Source organism: Bufo bufo, chromosome 3 (assembly GCF_905171765.1).
Source record: "Bufo bufo chromosome 3, aBufBuf1.1, whole genome shotgun sequence".
NCBI classification, from domain to species: Eukaryota; Metazoa; Chordata; class Amphibia; order Anura; family Bufonidae; genus Bufo; species Bufo bufo.
Genome location: NC_053391.1, coordinates 414490173 through 414507627, shown reverse-complemented (window position 1 = coordinate 414507627; position 17455 = coordinate 414490173). Strand labels below are relative to the sequence as shown.

Here is a 17455-nt window from a genome sequence, read left to right as displayed (position 1 = left end):
TAAAGGGGTTGTCCGGGTTCAGAGCTGAACCCGGACATACCCTTATTTTCACCCCGGCAGCCCCCCTGATGTTGGCATCGGAGCATTTCATGCTCCGATGCGATCCCTTGCCTTGCGCTAAATTGCACAGGGCACGGGCTCTTTTGCTTACAATAACACACTGCCGGGCAGAAACTTCCGTCCGGCAGTGTGTTCGGTGATGTCACCGGCACTGATGGGCGGGATTTAGGCGTTGAATCCCCCACATCAGTGCCGGTGACGTCACCGGGGTTCCTGGCAGCCCCATGGAGAGCCTGGTACATCACCGGATCTCCAAAAAATCACCGCTCATGTGCACAGCCCCATAGAAATGAATGGGTCGGGATTCAGTGCGGGTGCAATACGTTCACCTCACCCATTGCACCGGCGCTGAAAACTCGCCCGTCTGAAAGAGGCCTTATGGATGATCTAGTGTCACCAGAAACAAATAAGAGTGATCTACATTTCAAGTTCACACGTCCTATATCAAGCTGGGTGTGAAGTTGGAGTGGGACTAGAGTTATAGCAAGTATGAAGTGTAGCACAATCTACTGAAAGTGGTGACAGAAGTTGAATTAATACTTTTTAAGTATCCCCTTTTGGATGGATTTGTATGCGTATTTTTAATTGCAGAAGTAAATTCCTTAACTGAGAATCCTATATTTACCTCAATTCTCTTGAATAATGTAACTGTGTGTAGGTAACAAGTAAAAAGACATACAACTGTATAAACACAACTTTTTTTAACTCACTGGGGGAGATTTATGAAAACTGGTGTAAAGAAAAACTGTCTTAGTTGCCCATAGCAAACAATCAGAATCCACCTTTCATTTTTCAGAACTCCTTTGGAAAATTGCTATGGGCAACTACTGTAAGCCAACTTTCCTTTACACCTGTTCTGATATATCTCCACCATAGTGTTCATTACAACATGTCAGCTGCTGACATAAGGAAACATTACATAGTAAAAAGTACAACATGCTTTGTGTGCACTAGGTATTTTTCAAGGCTGGTCTTCTAGGACATCTTGAAGAGATGCGAGATGAAAGATTAGCTAAAATTCTCACACTTATCCAGGCAAGAGCCCGCGGAAAACTAATGAGAATTGAATTCCAAAGGATTATTGAAAGAAGGTAAAAGACTAGGGATTACAAAAATATAAAATTATGCATATATGTCATCAGAAAATCACCTATTGTGTAAATCAAGTTTTGTATGTTAAACATATTTTTTAATAATTTTTGGTGATATTTAATGTTAAATGTCACTATCTATATATGTTTTTTGCAGAATTGGATGTGGACCCATTCACTTCATTGAGGCTGCAAAAGATGTGGACAGCACTCTGTGTGCTGTACGCATCCGTGTGTCTGTTCCGTGGCATCTGCAAAAATATAGAACATGCCCTATCCTTGTCCGCATTATGGACAAGGATAGGACTGTTCTATTATGGGCCGCACATTCCTTTCCGCAAAATGTGGAACGCACACAGCTGGTATCCGCAGTTTGCGGATATGCTAGTTTTTTTCCGTGGAAAGAGGGGATAAGCCACTTCGATACGTCTCTGGCAGTGGATTCTCTCTTCTGGGAGCCAAGGATTGGACATATTGAAAAAATGCCCAATCCTTCTTCTCCCCTACGTCTCCTGTCAAGGAAGGATCATGAGATCCCATACACATTAGATAGTTGTTGAGCCTGGTGTACAGTAATCGTTGGGTTCGGATAGTTTTTATCTAATGTGCATTGAAAGTTTTATACTAAACTGGTAACAATCTTTAAAATAAGTATAATGACAGTAATGAAAACGTCAACTAAATATGACTAAAACGTTTTGCATATACAAGGGTGTCATGTATGAAAGTTTTGGGGTACAGAAATACATATTACCGATTTATACCACTGTATAGTGGTATGTTGATTAACCTCTTAAGTACAAACATGTACAGCAGATGTCTGTACCTTAAATATGGCGTTCGCGCAGAAGCTGAGCCGGTGCTGTAGCTGCCAGTTGCCTGCTGTTTTACACAGCAGACACCCGAAGGCATTGTCCAGGCTCAGAGATAACGCTTATCACATACTTTTAACCCCTCAGATGCCGTGGTCAATTGTGACCACGGCATCTGAGCAGTGAAATCCCGGGAGCGCTGCACTCCAGGTGCCCGAACGGCTCCCTGTGCCGATATCAAGAAAGCCGTTCAGTTGCTATGGCAGCCTCAAGCCTTATGAAGGCTCAGACATAGGAACCTCTCCCATAGAATGTAATGTTAAGTCATTGCAGTCTATGGGAAAAGAGATCAGATAATCACATGTTAAAGTCCCCTAAGGGGACTTAATATAAGTGAAAAAAGTAAAAAAATATATCTTTTTTTAAGTATTAAAACACAATAAAAACTATATAAGTGTTGTATCACTGTAATCATACTTACCCGAAGAATGAAGGGAACAGGTCAATTTTACCGCATAGGGAACACTGTAAAAACGAAACCCATAAAAGTGTATTTCTTTTTTCCAATTCCACCTCATTTGGATTTTTTTTGTCCAACTTCTCACTACAGCATATGCAATATAAAATGATGCCATTTTATATTGCAAACTTGTCCCGCAAATAACAAGCACCTATAGAGCTATGTGACCAGAAAAATCTAAAAGTTATGGCTCTTGGAATGCAGGGAGTAAAAAAACGAAAACACAAACCAGAAATTGCCTGGTCCTTAAGGGATTAAAGAGTGGGGCTTTTTTATGTCATATTTTGAAGGAACACGGTTTGTTTGTACCTAGAATATTAAAAATATTAGTAATCCCTCACACATATGAGCCATCATAGCAAAATAAGCATTATAGATATTATCAGCCACTCTACTACAGGACTACTACAATGTTTCACATATAATGTCTTTTATAGTAACCCCTAACAAGGGTTATCATTCATGATGACCCACAATATCTCCACATACATTTGTCAAAGGGGTTTTGAATTTTTGATAATTCAGTTATAAGAAAGTATACTATGTTTTATCAGGGATGCACTGCTTGTTATCCAGTGGAACATTCGTGCTTTTATGGCTGTTAAAAACTGGCCTTGGATGAAGCTCTTCTTCAAGATTAAGCCTCTGTTGAAGTCTGCAGAAACTGAGAAGGAAATGGCTAACATGAAAGATGAGTTCCTCAAGCTAAAGGAGGCACTTGAAAAATCAGAAGCCCGGAGGAAAGAGCTTGAGGAAAAACAAGTCACATTAGTGCAAGAGAAGAACGATCTAACACTTCAGTTACAGGCGGTGAGAGCAATTAAATCCACGTTAAATATTCATTGTAAAGCACATGTGATTGGTACTGCACATGTCTGTATATTCATAAGGTTACAGTGCTAAACACATAAATGGGAACATTGCCAATGGCATTTTCTTTATTACTAACAGAGTACACTGAAAAAATGGAATGAATAATTTTGGAAACAATAGCCTGGCTTTTTAGATAAACTGATGATAGTAAATGCTAATCTCATATGTAAAACTAATGATGTCAATTTGCCTCTTCATAAAACTTGAAGATTACAGTTAAAATTTTTGATGATAATACTTACTGCCAAATGCAAGATGTAATAACAGTGCAAATTACATTTAAAAACAGAATATAAATGGAGCATTACACTCACTATATAGCAATTACTCATTCATAATAATATATACTCAGAACCTACAGAACCTACATGCTAATGAGTGCTGCTGTTGGAAATAAAGAACCTATTCCTAAACAGATTTGTCCCAGACTTAAACGCACTGGAAAACAAAGAATAGTTCCAGTGCAGGATGGTAAATATCAGCAATCATATCCCTGGCTTGATTTAAATGGGTTGTCCATGTCCAGCAGAAAAAAAATGTTTAAAAAGGGGGCTGAATGTGTGACCCAGACAGACAAATGTCTGTTATCAACCATACTATGTCTCTAATACCTAATCAATCCTCGCCACTCCCGTTCCAATGCTTCTAGGGTCCCGTACTGGTATCTACATTCTTGGTCCTTTTTCAACACAGGAAATATGACCAGCCAATCACTGCCTGCAGCGCTGACTTCTCTCAGCCAGTGATTGGTTGAGTAGTCAAGTCAAGAGGTACAAGAAAATAGAGACCAGCGGGGCACCCAGGATGCATCAGAACAAGATAACAGGGAAATTGGTAAGGGCCACTGTGGCCCTTGTTTAAATGTTTTCCCTCTCCGACTACCCCTTTATTAGCCTGCATTATATGGGTATGATACACTAGGCAAGGCTCAGCCTATAACAGCTTTTGCAGTCCTGACAAATCCTCTTATCTTTCTTATAACTGAATGTCAAGGATCTATACCATACCTAACCCCAAATGTCAGACCAATAATAATCATAATTTAGAAACAAACACAATGGTTTTAAACTTAACCCCTTCCCGACCACCTAACGTAAATTTACGCGGGCAGTCGAGCATTTAAAAATGGCGCCCACTCTGGAGCGCAGCGGTGCCATAGCCACCATAACGCTGATCGCATATATTTAACCCCTCAGATGCCATGTAATTAAATGTGACCACGGCATCTGAGAAGTTAAAGACCAGGAGCGCGCGCTCCCAGCCGTGCTCCGGCTCCCCTTGGCAAGGAACGGGGGAGCCAGATGCAGTGTGCGGCAGCCCCTGTACTCAGGGGTGGTACAGGGCTGCCGAACACTAGTTCCTATGGAGAGCCTGCCTGTGGCAGGGCTCCATAGGAACACAGTGTAATTCTAATAGACTCCAATGCTAATGCATTGGAGTCTATTAGAGAAGCAATCTGGTGATTGCTTGCTATAGTTTCCAAAGTGTAAAAAAAAAAAGAAAAAAAAAAGTTTTTGCAAATATTAAAAAAATATATAAAAATTAAAATCACCCCACTTTCCCCAAAATTTTTATAAAAATACATAAATTTTCAAAATTAACATCATCGGCATTGATGTACTATTAAAATATAAAAATATTTGTCGCCAACAGCAAAATGGGAAAAAAATTAATAAATGGCCGATTTGCAGTTTTTTTGGTCGCTTCACCTCCCACAAAAAATTTGGAATAAAAAGTGATCAAAAAGTTTTACACACCCCAGAATGTTATCAATAAAAAGTACAGATAGTCCTGCAATAAAATGAGCCCTCACACAGCTCTGTACACTTAAAAATAGAAAAGTCACGGGGATCAGAATATGGAAATGCAAAGGAAAAATAATTTTCTTTCAGTAGTAAAACACAAGAAAAACTATACATGTGGGGTATCATTGTAATCGTAATGACCCAGAAAATAAAAGTAAAAAGTCAGTTACCACATAGGAAATTATGTAAAATAAATAAATAAATAAAACCTTGGCAGAATGTTGTTGTTTTTTTATAATTCCACACCATTTGGAATTTATTAGCTGCTTTCCACCACATAATATGCAACAGTGAATTGTTCCATTAGAAAGTACATATTTTCCTGCAAAAAAAACAAGCCCTCATACAGCTATGTGAATGAAAAAATAAAAAAGTTATGGCTTTGGGAGTGCTGGGAGTAAAAAATGAAAATGAAGAAATGGAAAATCACCCAGTCTTGAAAGGGTTAACATAACCTCACTGTATTTAAATATGTAGTTTTTGTCAATGTGAAGGTACATTTGATTTCGAAAAAGTATTGCCCAGATGTCACAAACTGAATATGAAAATTATATAATCAGGAGTTCTAAAACATTCTAAACCTCCTCATAGGAACAAGACACCCTGGCTGATGCTGAGGAAAGATGCGACCTGTTAATTAAAAGTAAGATTCAAATGGAAGCCAAAATCAAAGATCTCACTGAGCGCATAGAAGATGAAGAAGAAATGAACTCAGAGCTCACTTCTAAGAAGAGAAAACTGGAGGATGAATGTTCTGAACTTAAGAAAGACATCGATGATCTTGAAATAACATTAGCTAAGGCAGAAAAGGAAAAGCATGCAACAGAAAATAAGGTAAATGCCGTACTGTGTTTTTTAGGAGCATTTAAGATACGGATTTAAGATACGGTTGAAAATGCACTAATGATCATTTAGCAGTGGAAAGTGTAAGTGGCCTGAATAATGATCTGTGCTTTAAATAGGTACCTATTATAGCAGCAGGGTAGTGCAATGATTAGCAGTGATTAGTTTGGATCCGACCAAGGACAACATCTGCATGGAGTTTGTATGTTCTCCCCGTGTTTGCATGGGTTTCCTCCAAGAACTCCGGTTTCCTCCAAGTACTCCGGTTTCCTTCCACACTCCAAAGACATACTGATAGGGAACTTAGATTGTGAGCCCCATGAAAGATAGCAAGCAATGATAATGTGTGTACAGTGCTGCAAAATATGCCAGTGCTAAGTGAATAAAACTAATATTACATTTATTGTTTTTTCAACCCATTTCCAGGTCAAAAACTTAACTGAGGAAATGGCAACTCTGGATGACACTATTAATAAGCTAACTAAAGAGAAAAAAGCTTTACAGGAGGCTCATCAGCAAACCCTGGATGACCTTCAAGCAGAAGAAGACAAAGTCAGCACTCTAACCAAACTGAAAACAAAGCTGGAACAGCAAGTAGATGATGTAAGATCAAGTCTAGGTTAATGGCACCATAATAACTTCTTAGCAGGGCCTTGTTGCATCAAATTAAGAATAAAGCCATGTACACCAAGTAGATCACTAAACATGGCCATACACATTGGGCTACTTTCACACTGGCGTTTTGGTTTCTGTTTCTGAGATCTGTTTCAGGGCTCTCACAAGCGGTCCAAAACGGATCAGTTTAGCCCTAATGCATTCTGAATGGATAAGGATCCGTTCAGAATGCATCAGTTTGGCTCCGTTCCGCCTCCATTCCGCTCTGGAGGCGGACACCAAAACGCCGCCTGACGATGTGGAGGCAAATGGATCCTGACTCACAATGTAAGTCAATGGGGACGGATCCGTTTTTACTGACACAATATGGCACAATAGAAAACGGATCCGCCCCCCATTGACTTTCAGTGGTGTTCAAGACAGATCAGTTTTGGCAATGTTAAATATAATACAAACTGATCCGTTCTGAACGGATGCATGCGGTTGTATTATCGGTGCAGATCCGTCTGTGCAGATCCATGACGGATCTGCACCAAACGCGAGTGTGAAAGTAGCCTTAGCTTAATGTTGTCCAAATATGCAGTTTTCAGCGGAACTAGACAACCATGTATGCGGGTGAACTGTGATCAGTGGCAGATGTTAGGGTGATACTTTTATTCTCAGGGAGATAAGCTGATGTCTGATAAGAGATATCTGGCAGCAGTTTACACATGAATGCTCAGCCGATTATACATATTTATGGGAGAGTTGGGAGGAACAGCTGTTAGCTAAACATACATTCTGCAGACAGCTATCTAATGTGTATGGCTAGACTAAGTCTTCATCTTTCTTTGCAGCTTGAGGGTTCCTTAGAACAAGAAAAGAAAGTGAGAATAGATCTTGAAAGAGCTAAACGCAAGCTGGAGGGAGATTTAAAACTGACACAAGAGAGTCTTATGGATTCCGAAAATGATAAGCAGCAGTTGGACGAAAGACTAAAAAAGTAAGTTTACAGAAGAATAAGGAAGAAGGTCTTTTTGGTCAACTAAATGAAAAAAGTCCAGCAATAAATATGTGCTGGTGACAATCATTCTCTTTTTAAACTTTTAAATGTTACCCTAAATTTGCCATTAAAGGTGTAATCCCAACTTGACTGCACTTTATCAAAAGCAAGCCACCATGATGTTCAGCTAATTCCCATGGTTCTGGCTGCTGAAACTGTGTTGTCCACACTTGCAGAGGCCCTCTATGTAGTATTACATGGTATCCATCTCAAGTTGAATAAATGACTATGTAATAAGAGTCAAGAGTCCAATAGAGGAGTGACCACTTTCTGCAGTGGCTGTATGCACTAGCTAATAGCAGGAAGGATTGGGGTTCGAAAGCGAGGACTCCCCAAGTCCTAAGTATTGTATAGTTAAAACAATCAGTTTATCACCCCTAAAACATTTTTATAAGCCATCAAAATACAGTTACTATAAATTGATGTAGAACATATTATAAGTTATAATTTTAGGAAATACATCTGTTCTTGTAGCCGTTTTTCTACGTTTTGTTTGCTGTCTTCAATAGGAAGGATTTTGAACTCAATCAGCTGTCTTCTAAAATTGAAGATGAACAAGCCATGATCATCCAGCTTCAGAAGAAAATAAAGGAACTTCAAGTAAGTAGATTGTTATTAGTTACTGGCAATTTGATATATAGCCAAACTAAACTGTTTACAGGAAATGCTGTATATATATATTGCTTGACAAAGGCTCCATTGAGAGGGCTGAAATGCTGCATTGCGTTTGGGTGTGAATAAAACATCACCTATTTTCTACCACAAGACCGGAGTGCTGCTCATTTTTTCATCTTCCTATATATATATATATATATATATATATATATATACTAATTCATTTAATTTCTCAGTCCAATAAAATTCAGTTTAATTCATTTTCAGCCTATAGACATTTGCATCAATGGCAGGGGAGAAGTAATATGATTGGGAAAACATTTTATGCATATCAGCAAATTAGCAAAATGCTGTAGACTGAAAGATATTTGATACTGGATACCTTTCAGGCTCGAATAGAAGAGTTAGAAGAGGAATTGGAAGCTGAACGGGCAGCACGTGCAAAAGTAGAAAAGCAGAGGTCAGATCTCACAAGAGAGTTAGAGGAATTAAGTGAGAGACTAGAAGAAGCTGGTGGAGCAACATCTGCTCAGTTGGAAATGAACAAGAAACGGGAAGCAGAGTACCTAAAACTACGCAGAGATCTGGAAGAAGCCACACTACACCATGAGGCTACTACGGCAACTCTAAGAAAGAAACACGCAGACACCGTCTCAGAACTTGGAGAGCAAATTGACAACCTCCAAAGAGTGAAGCAAAAACTTGAGAAGGAAAAGAGTGAGTTCAGGTTGGAGGCAGATGATCTGTCATCAAATATGGAACAATTGATCAAGTCTAAGGTAATTTTTAAGATCACATATTAATAATTTAAAACATTTGACTCCATATTTAGCGGAACATTCAAAATGTATCTAAAAAGTTGTTTGGTGGATAAAACATAAATGCAAGTAATTCCTTGTAGTGCCTGAATTATGCAATCCACTTAGTTTAGAAGATATCTTGGCCAAGCAATAGACTCATCCCAAAACTGTGCAAACAGTGTGTTGCCAGCAGATTGCCTTGCAAAATAAGTAGTCCTTAGGACATCTGTCAGAGCAAGTGCACAGATTCAGCAGAACCAATTGTTACAATAAAATTGTCTCCATCCCTCCATCCCATCCCTTATAGTATCCCTACATGTATATGGCCAGCTCATACCAACTATCATTTCATGGTACTGTATATCATCAAAAATCCATTTGGCTTTGTTACAGGCCATATCAGAAAAACTTTGCCGCACATATGAAGACCAGCTTAATGAAGCAAAAGCAAAACTGGATGAGATGACCCGTCAACTAAATGATTTTACCACTCAAAGAGGAAAACTTCAAACTGAAAATGGTGCTCATGTTTTTTTACCCACTACTAACATCAATAGAAGCAGTATAGGGTTATAGAAAGTACAGTATATAGCTATAGCCAAACATTTTTTTTAATTTCCTTTAACATTTAATATATTTGTTTAATAAATGTTAAACAGGAGAATTTTCAAGACTTCTTGAAGAGAAGGAATCTTTAATAAGTCAGCTATCCCGAGGAAAATCTTCATTTACTCAGCAGATAGAAGAACTTAGAAAACAACTTGAAGAAGAATCCAAGGTATGCAAGAAAATATGGGGAAGATTTATCATCTCCCTTGTGCCAGAAAAGTGGCTTTAAAAAGTCGCAAGCTGTGTGTATATGTCTTTTTATATGCAACGTTAACAAAAAATCGCAAGTTCCTCTTTTCACTCCGCCCTAGCCACTAGAGTGTGTGGCAAGGGTGGCATTTTAGACGCTGGTCTTAATAACCCCTTTATCTGGCGGTGGATCCGCCAAAGTTATGAAGAGGCGCCGGCCTCTACAAAGCTTTAAAAGATCCACTGCCACTTCTAAATGTAAGACAGCTCCCTAGCTGTCTTACATTTAGACCATTTTCTACACCTAAACCAGGCGTAGAAAATGGTAAATGAGACGGGCCTGCTGGCCCTTCCCCGCCCACACCACACACCCTTTTTTAAACCTGCCGTGAGCGGGGAGAAGTCACAGATTGAGCTAATCTGCCCCAGAAGTACGCCTAATTTAGGCGTATTTCTGTTTGATAAATGACCCCCTAAGAACCTAAGCCTTATATTCTAGTTAGAAAATAGTTACATACTGTACGCTTGAATGATGGCAGTATTGATTTGGCTATTGGAATTTAGGCTTTGGAATTTATGTGTAATAAGGCATTCATTTTGTTCCTTAGGCCAAAAATGCACTGGCTCATTCTCTTCAATCTGCCAGACATGACTGTGATCTTCTTCGGGAACAATTTGACGAAGAACAAGAAGCTAAAGCTGAGCTCCAAAGGAGTTTGTCCAAATGCAATGCTGAGGTGGCTTTATGGAGGATCAAATATGAAACAGATGCAATTCAGAGGACAGAGGAGTTGGAAGAGGCGAAGTATGCTGCTTTCAAATGGCTAATTATTGCCCTACTTTCACGTCTATTTATTGCCCATTAGGGTGCATTCACACTACATCTGCAACGTATTTTGCCGTATGTGGTGGTAAAGCTCCTTATGTATATGTCAAAAGTATCCAGGGTCCCCTATTTTCTTGACAGAGTCAAATAGAGTGGCCACCATCAGTCCAGTATATGGCAATATACAGTACCCTTTTTTCTGTATAGAATAGTGTAGTTGACAAGGGAAACAAAAACATATACAGTAAAATATTTGGGTGCATCTATCAGAGGTATCAGTATGTTTTTGGAATGTAGGAGAAAACCGGAGTTCTTGGAGGTAGACACAGACACAGGAAGAATATGCAAATTCCATGTGAATTTGTCCTTGGTCAGATTTGAATCCAGGGCCACAGTGGTGTAATGCTAACCACAGGGCCATTATGTTGATCCAGCTTTATGATCACATTTGATAATTGAGCCTTAAAGGGGTTGTTTCATTGGGAAAATGGGGGCATATCCTAGCGATGATGATGTCTGATAGGTGCGAGTCCCACAGCCCCGAAAGTGATGGAAGGTGCACTTGCCATGCGCAGCCGCCCTCTATTCATTTCTATGGGGCCGCCAAAAATAGTCAAGTTGGCTCGGCTATTTTCATCGGGCCCATAGAAGTGAATGAGAGCAGTGGCCGGTCATGAGCGGTGCATTCAAATTCACTTCTATGAGGAGAGAGCTTGGTGGTGGCAGGACTGGAGTCCTCCAGCCACCACTTTGGCCCGCTCCGTTCTTGATATAGGTGCGGGTCCCAGCAGACAATGGGGGCTTATGGGGGGGATATGCCCCCATTGTCTCAGATGAGACAACCCCTTTAAGGACCGATTAGACTGCTCGATAATCAGACAGAGTGAGTGCCGATGGGTGCTAAACATATTCATCAGAGCTCATTTGCACCTACCTATTACACAGGCCGATGCAAAGTAAATGTGGGAGAAATATTTGCTACTGCAGTCATTGCTCCCTTATTCAGTTATATTGATTATTGGGTGCATGTACCTGAATACACAGGAAATGTGTTGCCGATAATCGTGCATCTTTTATCCCGATGAAAGATTCCAATCAGCCAACAAATGAGCATTTGCTTGTTTACTGGCTGATCAGCTACTCTATTACATGGACCAATGAACAATTCCTATGAATGCTTGTTCCATTACAGATTCAGAAAAATAGTGCTGTATGCTGCATTATAAGTCAGTGGGATCCATCAGCCACTATCAGTATCCATCATGTGGGGTATCCGGCACTGCATCGTGGTTCCATTTATAACTAAAAGCATAACACAGATATAAACAGAGCTTTACATGTTAAGGCCATAACAACAGAAACTATTGTTCATAATTACCATTAATATGTGCTTTATTTAACTGCTTTTACATTGTTTCATAGAAAAAAGTTAGCTGCGCGGCTCCAGGAGGCTGAAGAAGCTGTTGAAGCCGCTAATGTTAAGTGTGCTTCTCTAGAGAAGACCAAGCATCGCCTGCAGAGTGAGCTGGAAGACCTGATGATTGATCTGGAGAGGTCCAATGGTGCTGCTGCTGCCATGGACAAAAAGCAGCGTAACTTCGACAAAATTATAGCTGACTGGAAACAAAAGTATGAGGAGGCCCAGGCCGAGCTTGAAGCCTCACAGAAGGAGGCACGCAGCTTGAGTACTGAATTGTTCAAGTTGAAGAATGCCTATGAAGAAGTATTGGATAACTTAGAAACTGTAAAGAGGGAAAATAAGAATCTGCAAGGTATGAACTTTATTAAAGGAAGTAATTGTCTATTTCATTTTATTTTTTAAATATATCTCATGCTTAAATGTGAGGCACAGTCTACATAGATTTCATCTACATCATTTTAGTTATTCTGTTAGACTGTTTTTACTCCCTGCCTTCCCAATACGCATTGACCCACTTATAGCTCCTCATTTAGATCCCCTGCATTGTCGCCCTTTATGTGGAGAAACAAGGAACAGTGAATTAGCAAATATTTGTGGCTACAATTTTTTGTGTCACTGCCAATGTTCAGTAGTTACGACATATCTGCAGTAATGTCTATTGCCAGTACATATTATCCTAACTCAGCACTGCAATGGTGAGCCACACATGAGGGCGGTTGTGAGCCACATGTAGCTTCAAAGCTACTGGTTGGGGACCTTTGATCTAAACCCCAGAGGTTATAGCTGAAGATCCAGTGAAAACCCTTTGGTTTGTAATTAAACTAAGAAGTAGGTATCATTGTAAGTTCCACTGGTATCTTTTTGTGGGTTTAATTCTAGTGTTTAAATGCCAGGACTGGTAATATAACATGGTAAAATAGTCTGTAGGGCTGAAAAAAAAACATACGTCCATCTAGTTTAGCCCGTTATCCTGATCAGATACCAGGAACAATGACACTTCTCCTGTAATATTATTACACTCCAGAAATACATCCAGGCCCCTCTTGAATTCCTTTATTGTACTCACCATCACCACCTCCTCAGGCAGAGAGTTCCATAGTCTCACTGCTCTTACCGTAAAGAATCCTCTTCTATGTTTGTGTACAAACCTTCTTTCCTCCAGACGCAGAGGATGTCCCCTCGTCACAGTCCTGGGGATAAATAGATGATGGGATAGATCTCTGTACTGACCCCTGATATATTTATACATAGTAATTAGATCTCCCCTCAGTTGTCTATTTTCTAAAATGAATAACCCTAATTTTGATAATCTTTCAGGGTACTGTAGTTGCCCCATTCCGGTTATTACTTTAGTCTGTTTGTGTTTAAAATCACAGTTATGTCTAAACTGTAACCTATGGATATTTGCGTTTCAGATGAGATTTCTGATTTGACTGACCAAGTTAGTGAGAGCAATAAGAGTCTGCATGAAATAGAGAAGGTGAAGAAACAAGTTGAGCAAGAGAAGTCAGAGATTCAGGTGGCCCTGGAGGAAGCTGAGGTGAGCACGACCCATAATATACAAGTACATGTTGCTAATAGACACAGTGGGGCAGATTTACTAATGAACGTGCACCAGAATTCTGGCACAAATTTGAATAATACTATGCGCCATGTATGTATTTGAGGTGCCACATGTTTGGTAAGTGGGCATGGCTTAGTAAGAGAGGGGCATGGCTTAGCTGAAAGGAGCTTGGCCTAATTTACAACACTTTGCTCCATAAGTAAGCCAATTCATAGATGGTGTAAAACACTGCACAGTCTAAAAATGCACTATATTTATCAACCACTGTGTTGGTGCATTAGATTTACAAATAGTGTCTAAATCTTAGACAGTCTGCCCCAATGCATCATATAAAGAAATGATTGGATGTCATACTGGATTATTGGAATTATTGAATGTCAGAATGATTTTTTGACCCTCTGGGGTCAGCAAAAAACATACTGTAAGTTATACAGTGCTTTGACTTGTGAGATTTAAATGAGTTATCCAGCAGCCTATTGTACCTGTTGAAAAAAAATCATACCTGCTCTCCCTTCAGTAGTCTTCCAGTCCCGATCCTGTAATTTTCTGGACGGACATGGTCACGTTCCCTGCTGCAGCCAATGACTGGCCTCAGCAGTGAACTGCCCCCTAGTAGCAAGTGACCCAGAAAAGACCTGCTGCTTAGGGATACATCTCCGCTGAAGCCAGGGAGCCAGAAAGTGTTGAGGTACAATAGGTACAATAGGCTGCTATCAAAAGTTTAAAAAAAAAAGTCCAAAAAGCAGAACACCTCCTCTAATGACACTTGTTCACAGTTGGGGTGTACCAGCAATCTTGAGGACCTGCATTTTTTTCATCAAATCACATTATCTATGGTATATTGCTTTTGTGATTTCAATAAGTGATGACCAGTTGTAAGAGCAATGTGGTATAACCTAGAATTTCTTTCTCCTCATTTTTAAAGGGTGCCCTTGAACATGAGGAAAGCAAAACCCTCAGATTTCAGCTAGAGCTATCTCAGATTAAAGCAGATTTTGAACGAAAATTGTCTGAAAAGGATGAAGAGACAGAAAATATAAGGTATTATCTGCAGACATTTGTATAGTTAGACTGTATTGATGCACCTTTCAGTTTTAATCAGTAGTTCTTCTTAGGCTACTTTCACATCTGCGTTTTTAATTCAGGTTTTGAGATACGGCAGAGAATCTAAAAACATGAATTAAAAGGATCCGTTCCATTTAATTCATCCTGATGACTCAGTTTTGACAGGATCCGGTTGTATTAAATCAAAACTGAACAAACCTGATCAGGCATGAAAATCATTGTAAGTCAATGGGCACATGTTCAGTTTTTTTTTTTTGTAATGGAAAAAATGGATCAGGCACCATTGACTAATACCTTGATTTTCATGCCTGATGAGGTTTGTTCAGTTTTGCAAACCGGTTTTGTGTCCGGCCCCAAAATGGAACTGATGCATGCTGATCAGTTTTGTCCCTATTGACAATGAAAAACTCATCCGTTGAATTCCGGGTTTTGAGGTCCTCTGCTGTATCTCAAAACCTGAATTAAAAACGCAGATGTGAAAGTAGCCTTAGGCCTCATGCACACGACCGTTGTGTGCATCTGTGGCCGTTGTGCCATTTTCCATTTTTTTTCGCGGACCCATTGACTTTCAATGGGTCCGTGGAAAAATCGGAAAATGCACCATTTTGCAGCCGCATCCGTGATCCGTGTTTCCTGTCCGTCAAAAAAATATGACCTGTCCTATTTTTTTGACGGACAACAGTTCACGGACCCATTCAAGTCAATGGGTCCGTGAAAGAACACGGATGCACACAAGATTGGCATCCGCGTCCGTGATCTGTGGCCGTAGGTTACTTTCATACAGACGGATCCGAAGATCCGTCTGCATAAAAGCTTAGCTGAGTTTTCACTTAGTGAAAACTCATATCCGACAGTATATTCTAACACAGAGGCGTTCCCATAGTGATGGGGACGCTTCTAGTTAGAATATACTACGAACTGTGTACATGACTGCCCCCTGCTGCCTGACAGCACCCAATCTCTTACAGGGGGCTGTGATCCGCACAATTAACCCCTCAGGTGCTGCACCTGAGGGGTTAATTGTGCATATCATAGCCCCCTATAAGAGATCAGGGGCTGCCAGGCAGCAGGGGGCAGACCCCACTCCCTCCCCAGTTTTAATTTCATTGGTGGCCAGTGCGCCCCCCCCGGCCCTCCCTCCCTCTATTGTATTATTTTCATTGGTGGCCAGTGTGCGGCCTCCCCTTACTTAGCAATATTAGAAGCATCATACTTACCTGCTGCGCTGTCTGTGACCGGCCGGGAGCTCCTCCTACTGGTAAGTGACAGATCATTAAGCAATGCGCCGCACAGACCTGTCACTTACAAGTAGGAGGAGCTCCCGGACGGTCACAGACAGCGCAGCAGGTAAGTATGATGCTTCTAATATTGCTAAGTAACCATGGCAAACAGGACTGAAGTAGCGTCCTGGTTGCCATGGTTACCGATCGGAGCCCCAGTGATTAAACTGGGACTCCGATCGGAACTCTCCGCTGCCACCAATGATCGGGGGGGGGGGGAGAGGGGAGGCCGCACACTGTGCCACCAATGAAAATAATACAATAGCGGGAGGGAGGGGGGGCCCGGGGGGGCCGCACACTGTGCCACCAATGAAAATAATACAATAGAGGGAGGGAGGGGGGGCCGGGGGGGGGCCGCACACTGACCACCAATGAAATTAATACAATGGAGGGAGGGGGGGCCGCACACTGGCCACCAATGAAATTAATACAATAGAGGGAGGGAGGGGGGCCGAGGGGGGTCTGCCCCCTGCTGCCTGGCAGCCCCTGATCTCTTACAGGGGGCTATGATATGCACAATTAACCCCTTCAGGTGCGGCACCTGAGGGGTTAATTGTGCGGATCACAGCCCCCTGTAAGAGATCGGGTGCTGCCAGGCAGCAGGGGGCAGTCATGTACACAGTTCGTAGTATATTCTAACTAGAAGCGTCCCCATCACTATGGGAACGCCTCTGTGTTAGAATATACTGTCGGATATGAGTTTCACGATCTAACTCAAATCCGATGGTATATTCTAACATAGAGACGTTCCCATGGTGATGGGGACGCTTCAAGTTAAAATATACCATCGGATTGGAGAAAACTCAGATCCTATGGTATATTAACTCCTGACTTTACATTGAAAGTCAATGGGGGACAGATCCGTTTGCAATTGCACCATATTGTGTCAACTTCAAACGGATCCGTGCATTGTAAGTCAGGACGGATCCGTTTGGCTCCGCACGGCCAGGCGGACACCAAAACGACTTTTTTTTCATGTCCGTGGATCCTCCAAAAATCAAGGAAGACCCACGGACGAAAAAACGGTCACGGACCAACGGAACCCCGTTTTGCGGACCGTGAAAAAATACTGTCGTGTGCATGAGGCCTTAGTCAGAGATCATGGGCCTTATGTATGAAAACCGGTGCAGACAACTGCTTGAGGTAATGCTCACCAGTCTGACTACTGCTTTTATTTTCTGACCTGCTTTGAAAAATTACTGTACAAGCTGAAATGTGATCGTTCGCTATGGATAATAAGTTGTCATATATGAGGCCCCATCTGTCACTGTTCTTAGTTATTGTATTCTAATGTATGATTTATTTAGCGTAATCATTTAAATTATCTCCTCAGTGCACAAATTTCATTTCTAATAAAATTGTCTATTTCTAGAATTCATGGTGTTGGGTTTATAGATTTCTTCACAGGGGGGTGCAACTGACACTC

At 40.9% G+C, this 17455-nt stretch overlaps 1 protein-coding gene across 2 annotated transcripts in view; it reads left to right on the top strand.

The window, feature by feature from the left end:
* Positions 1-17455, top strand: part of MYH15 (myosin heavy chain 15) — a 60959-nt gene that overhangs the window by 34782 nt on the left and 8722 nt on the right. For both annotated transcript variants that reach the window (XM_040424911.1, XM_040424912.1), the window contains 13 exons: positions 1015-1151; positions 3038-3293; positions 5753-5995; positions 6431-6607; positions 7456-7601; positions 8171-8261; positions 8666-9055; positions 9470-9596; positions 9736-9854; positions 10483-10679; positions 12123-12472; positions 13536-13660; positions 14610-14725. In XM_040424911.1, the coding sequence (XP_040280845.1) occupies positions 1015-1151; positions 3038-3293; positions 5753-5995; positions 6431-6607; positions 7456-7601; positions 8171-8261; positions 8666-9055; positions 9470-9596; positions 9736-9854; positions 10483-10679; positions 12123-12472; positions 13536-13660; positions 14610-14725 (2474 nt within the window). The remainder of the gene's footprint in view (positions 1-1014; positions 1152-3037; positions 3294-5752; positions 5996-6430; positions 6608-7455; positions 7602-8170; positions 8262-8665; positions 9056-9469; positions 9597-9735; positions 9855-10482; positions 10680-12122; positions 12473-13535; positions 13661-14609; positions 14726-17455) is intronic.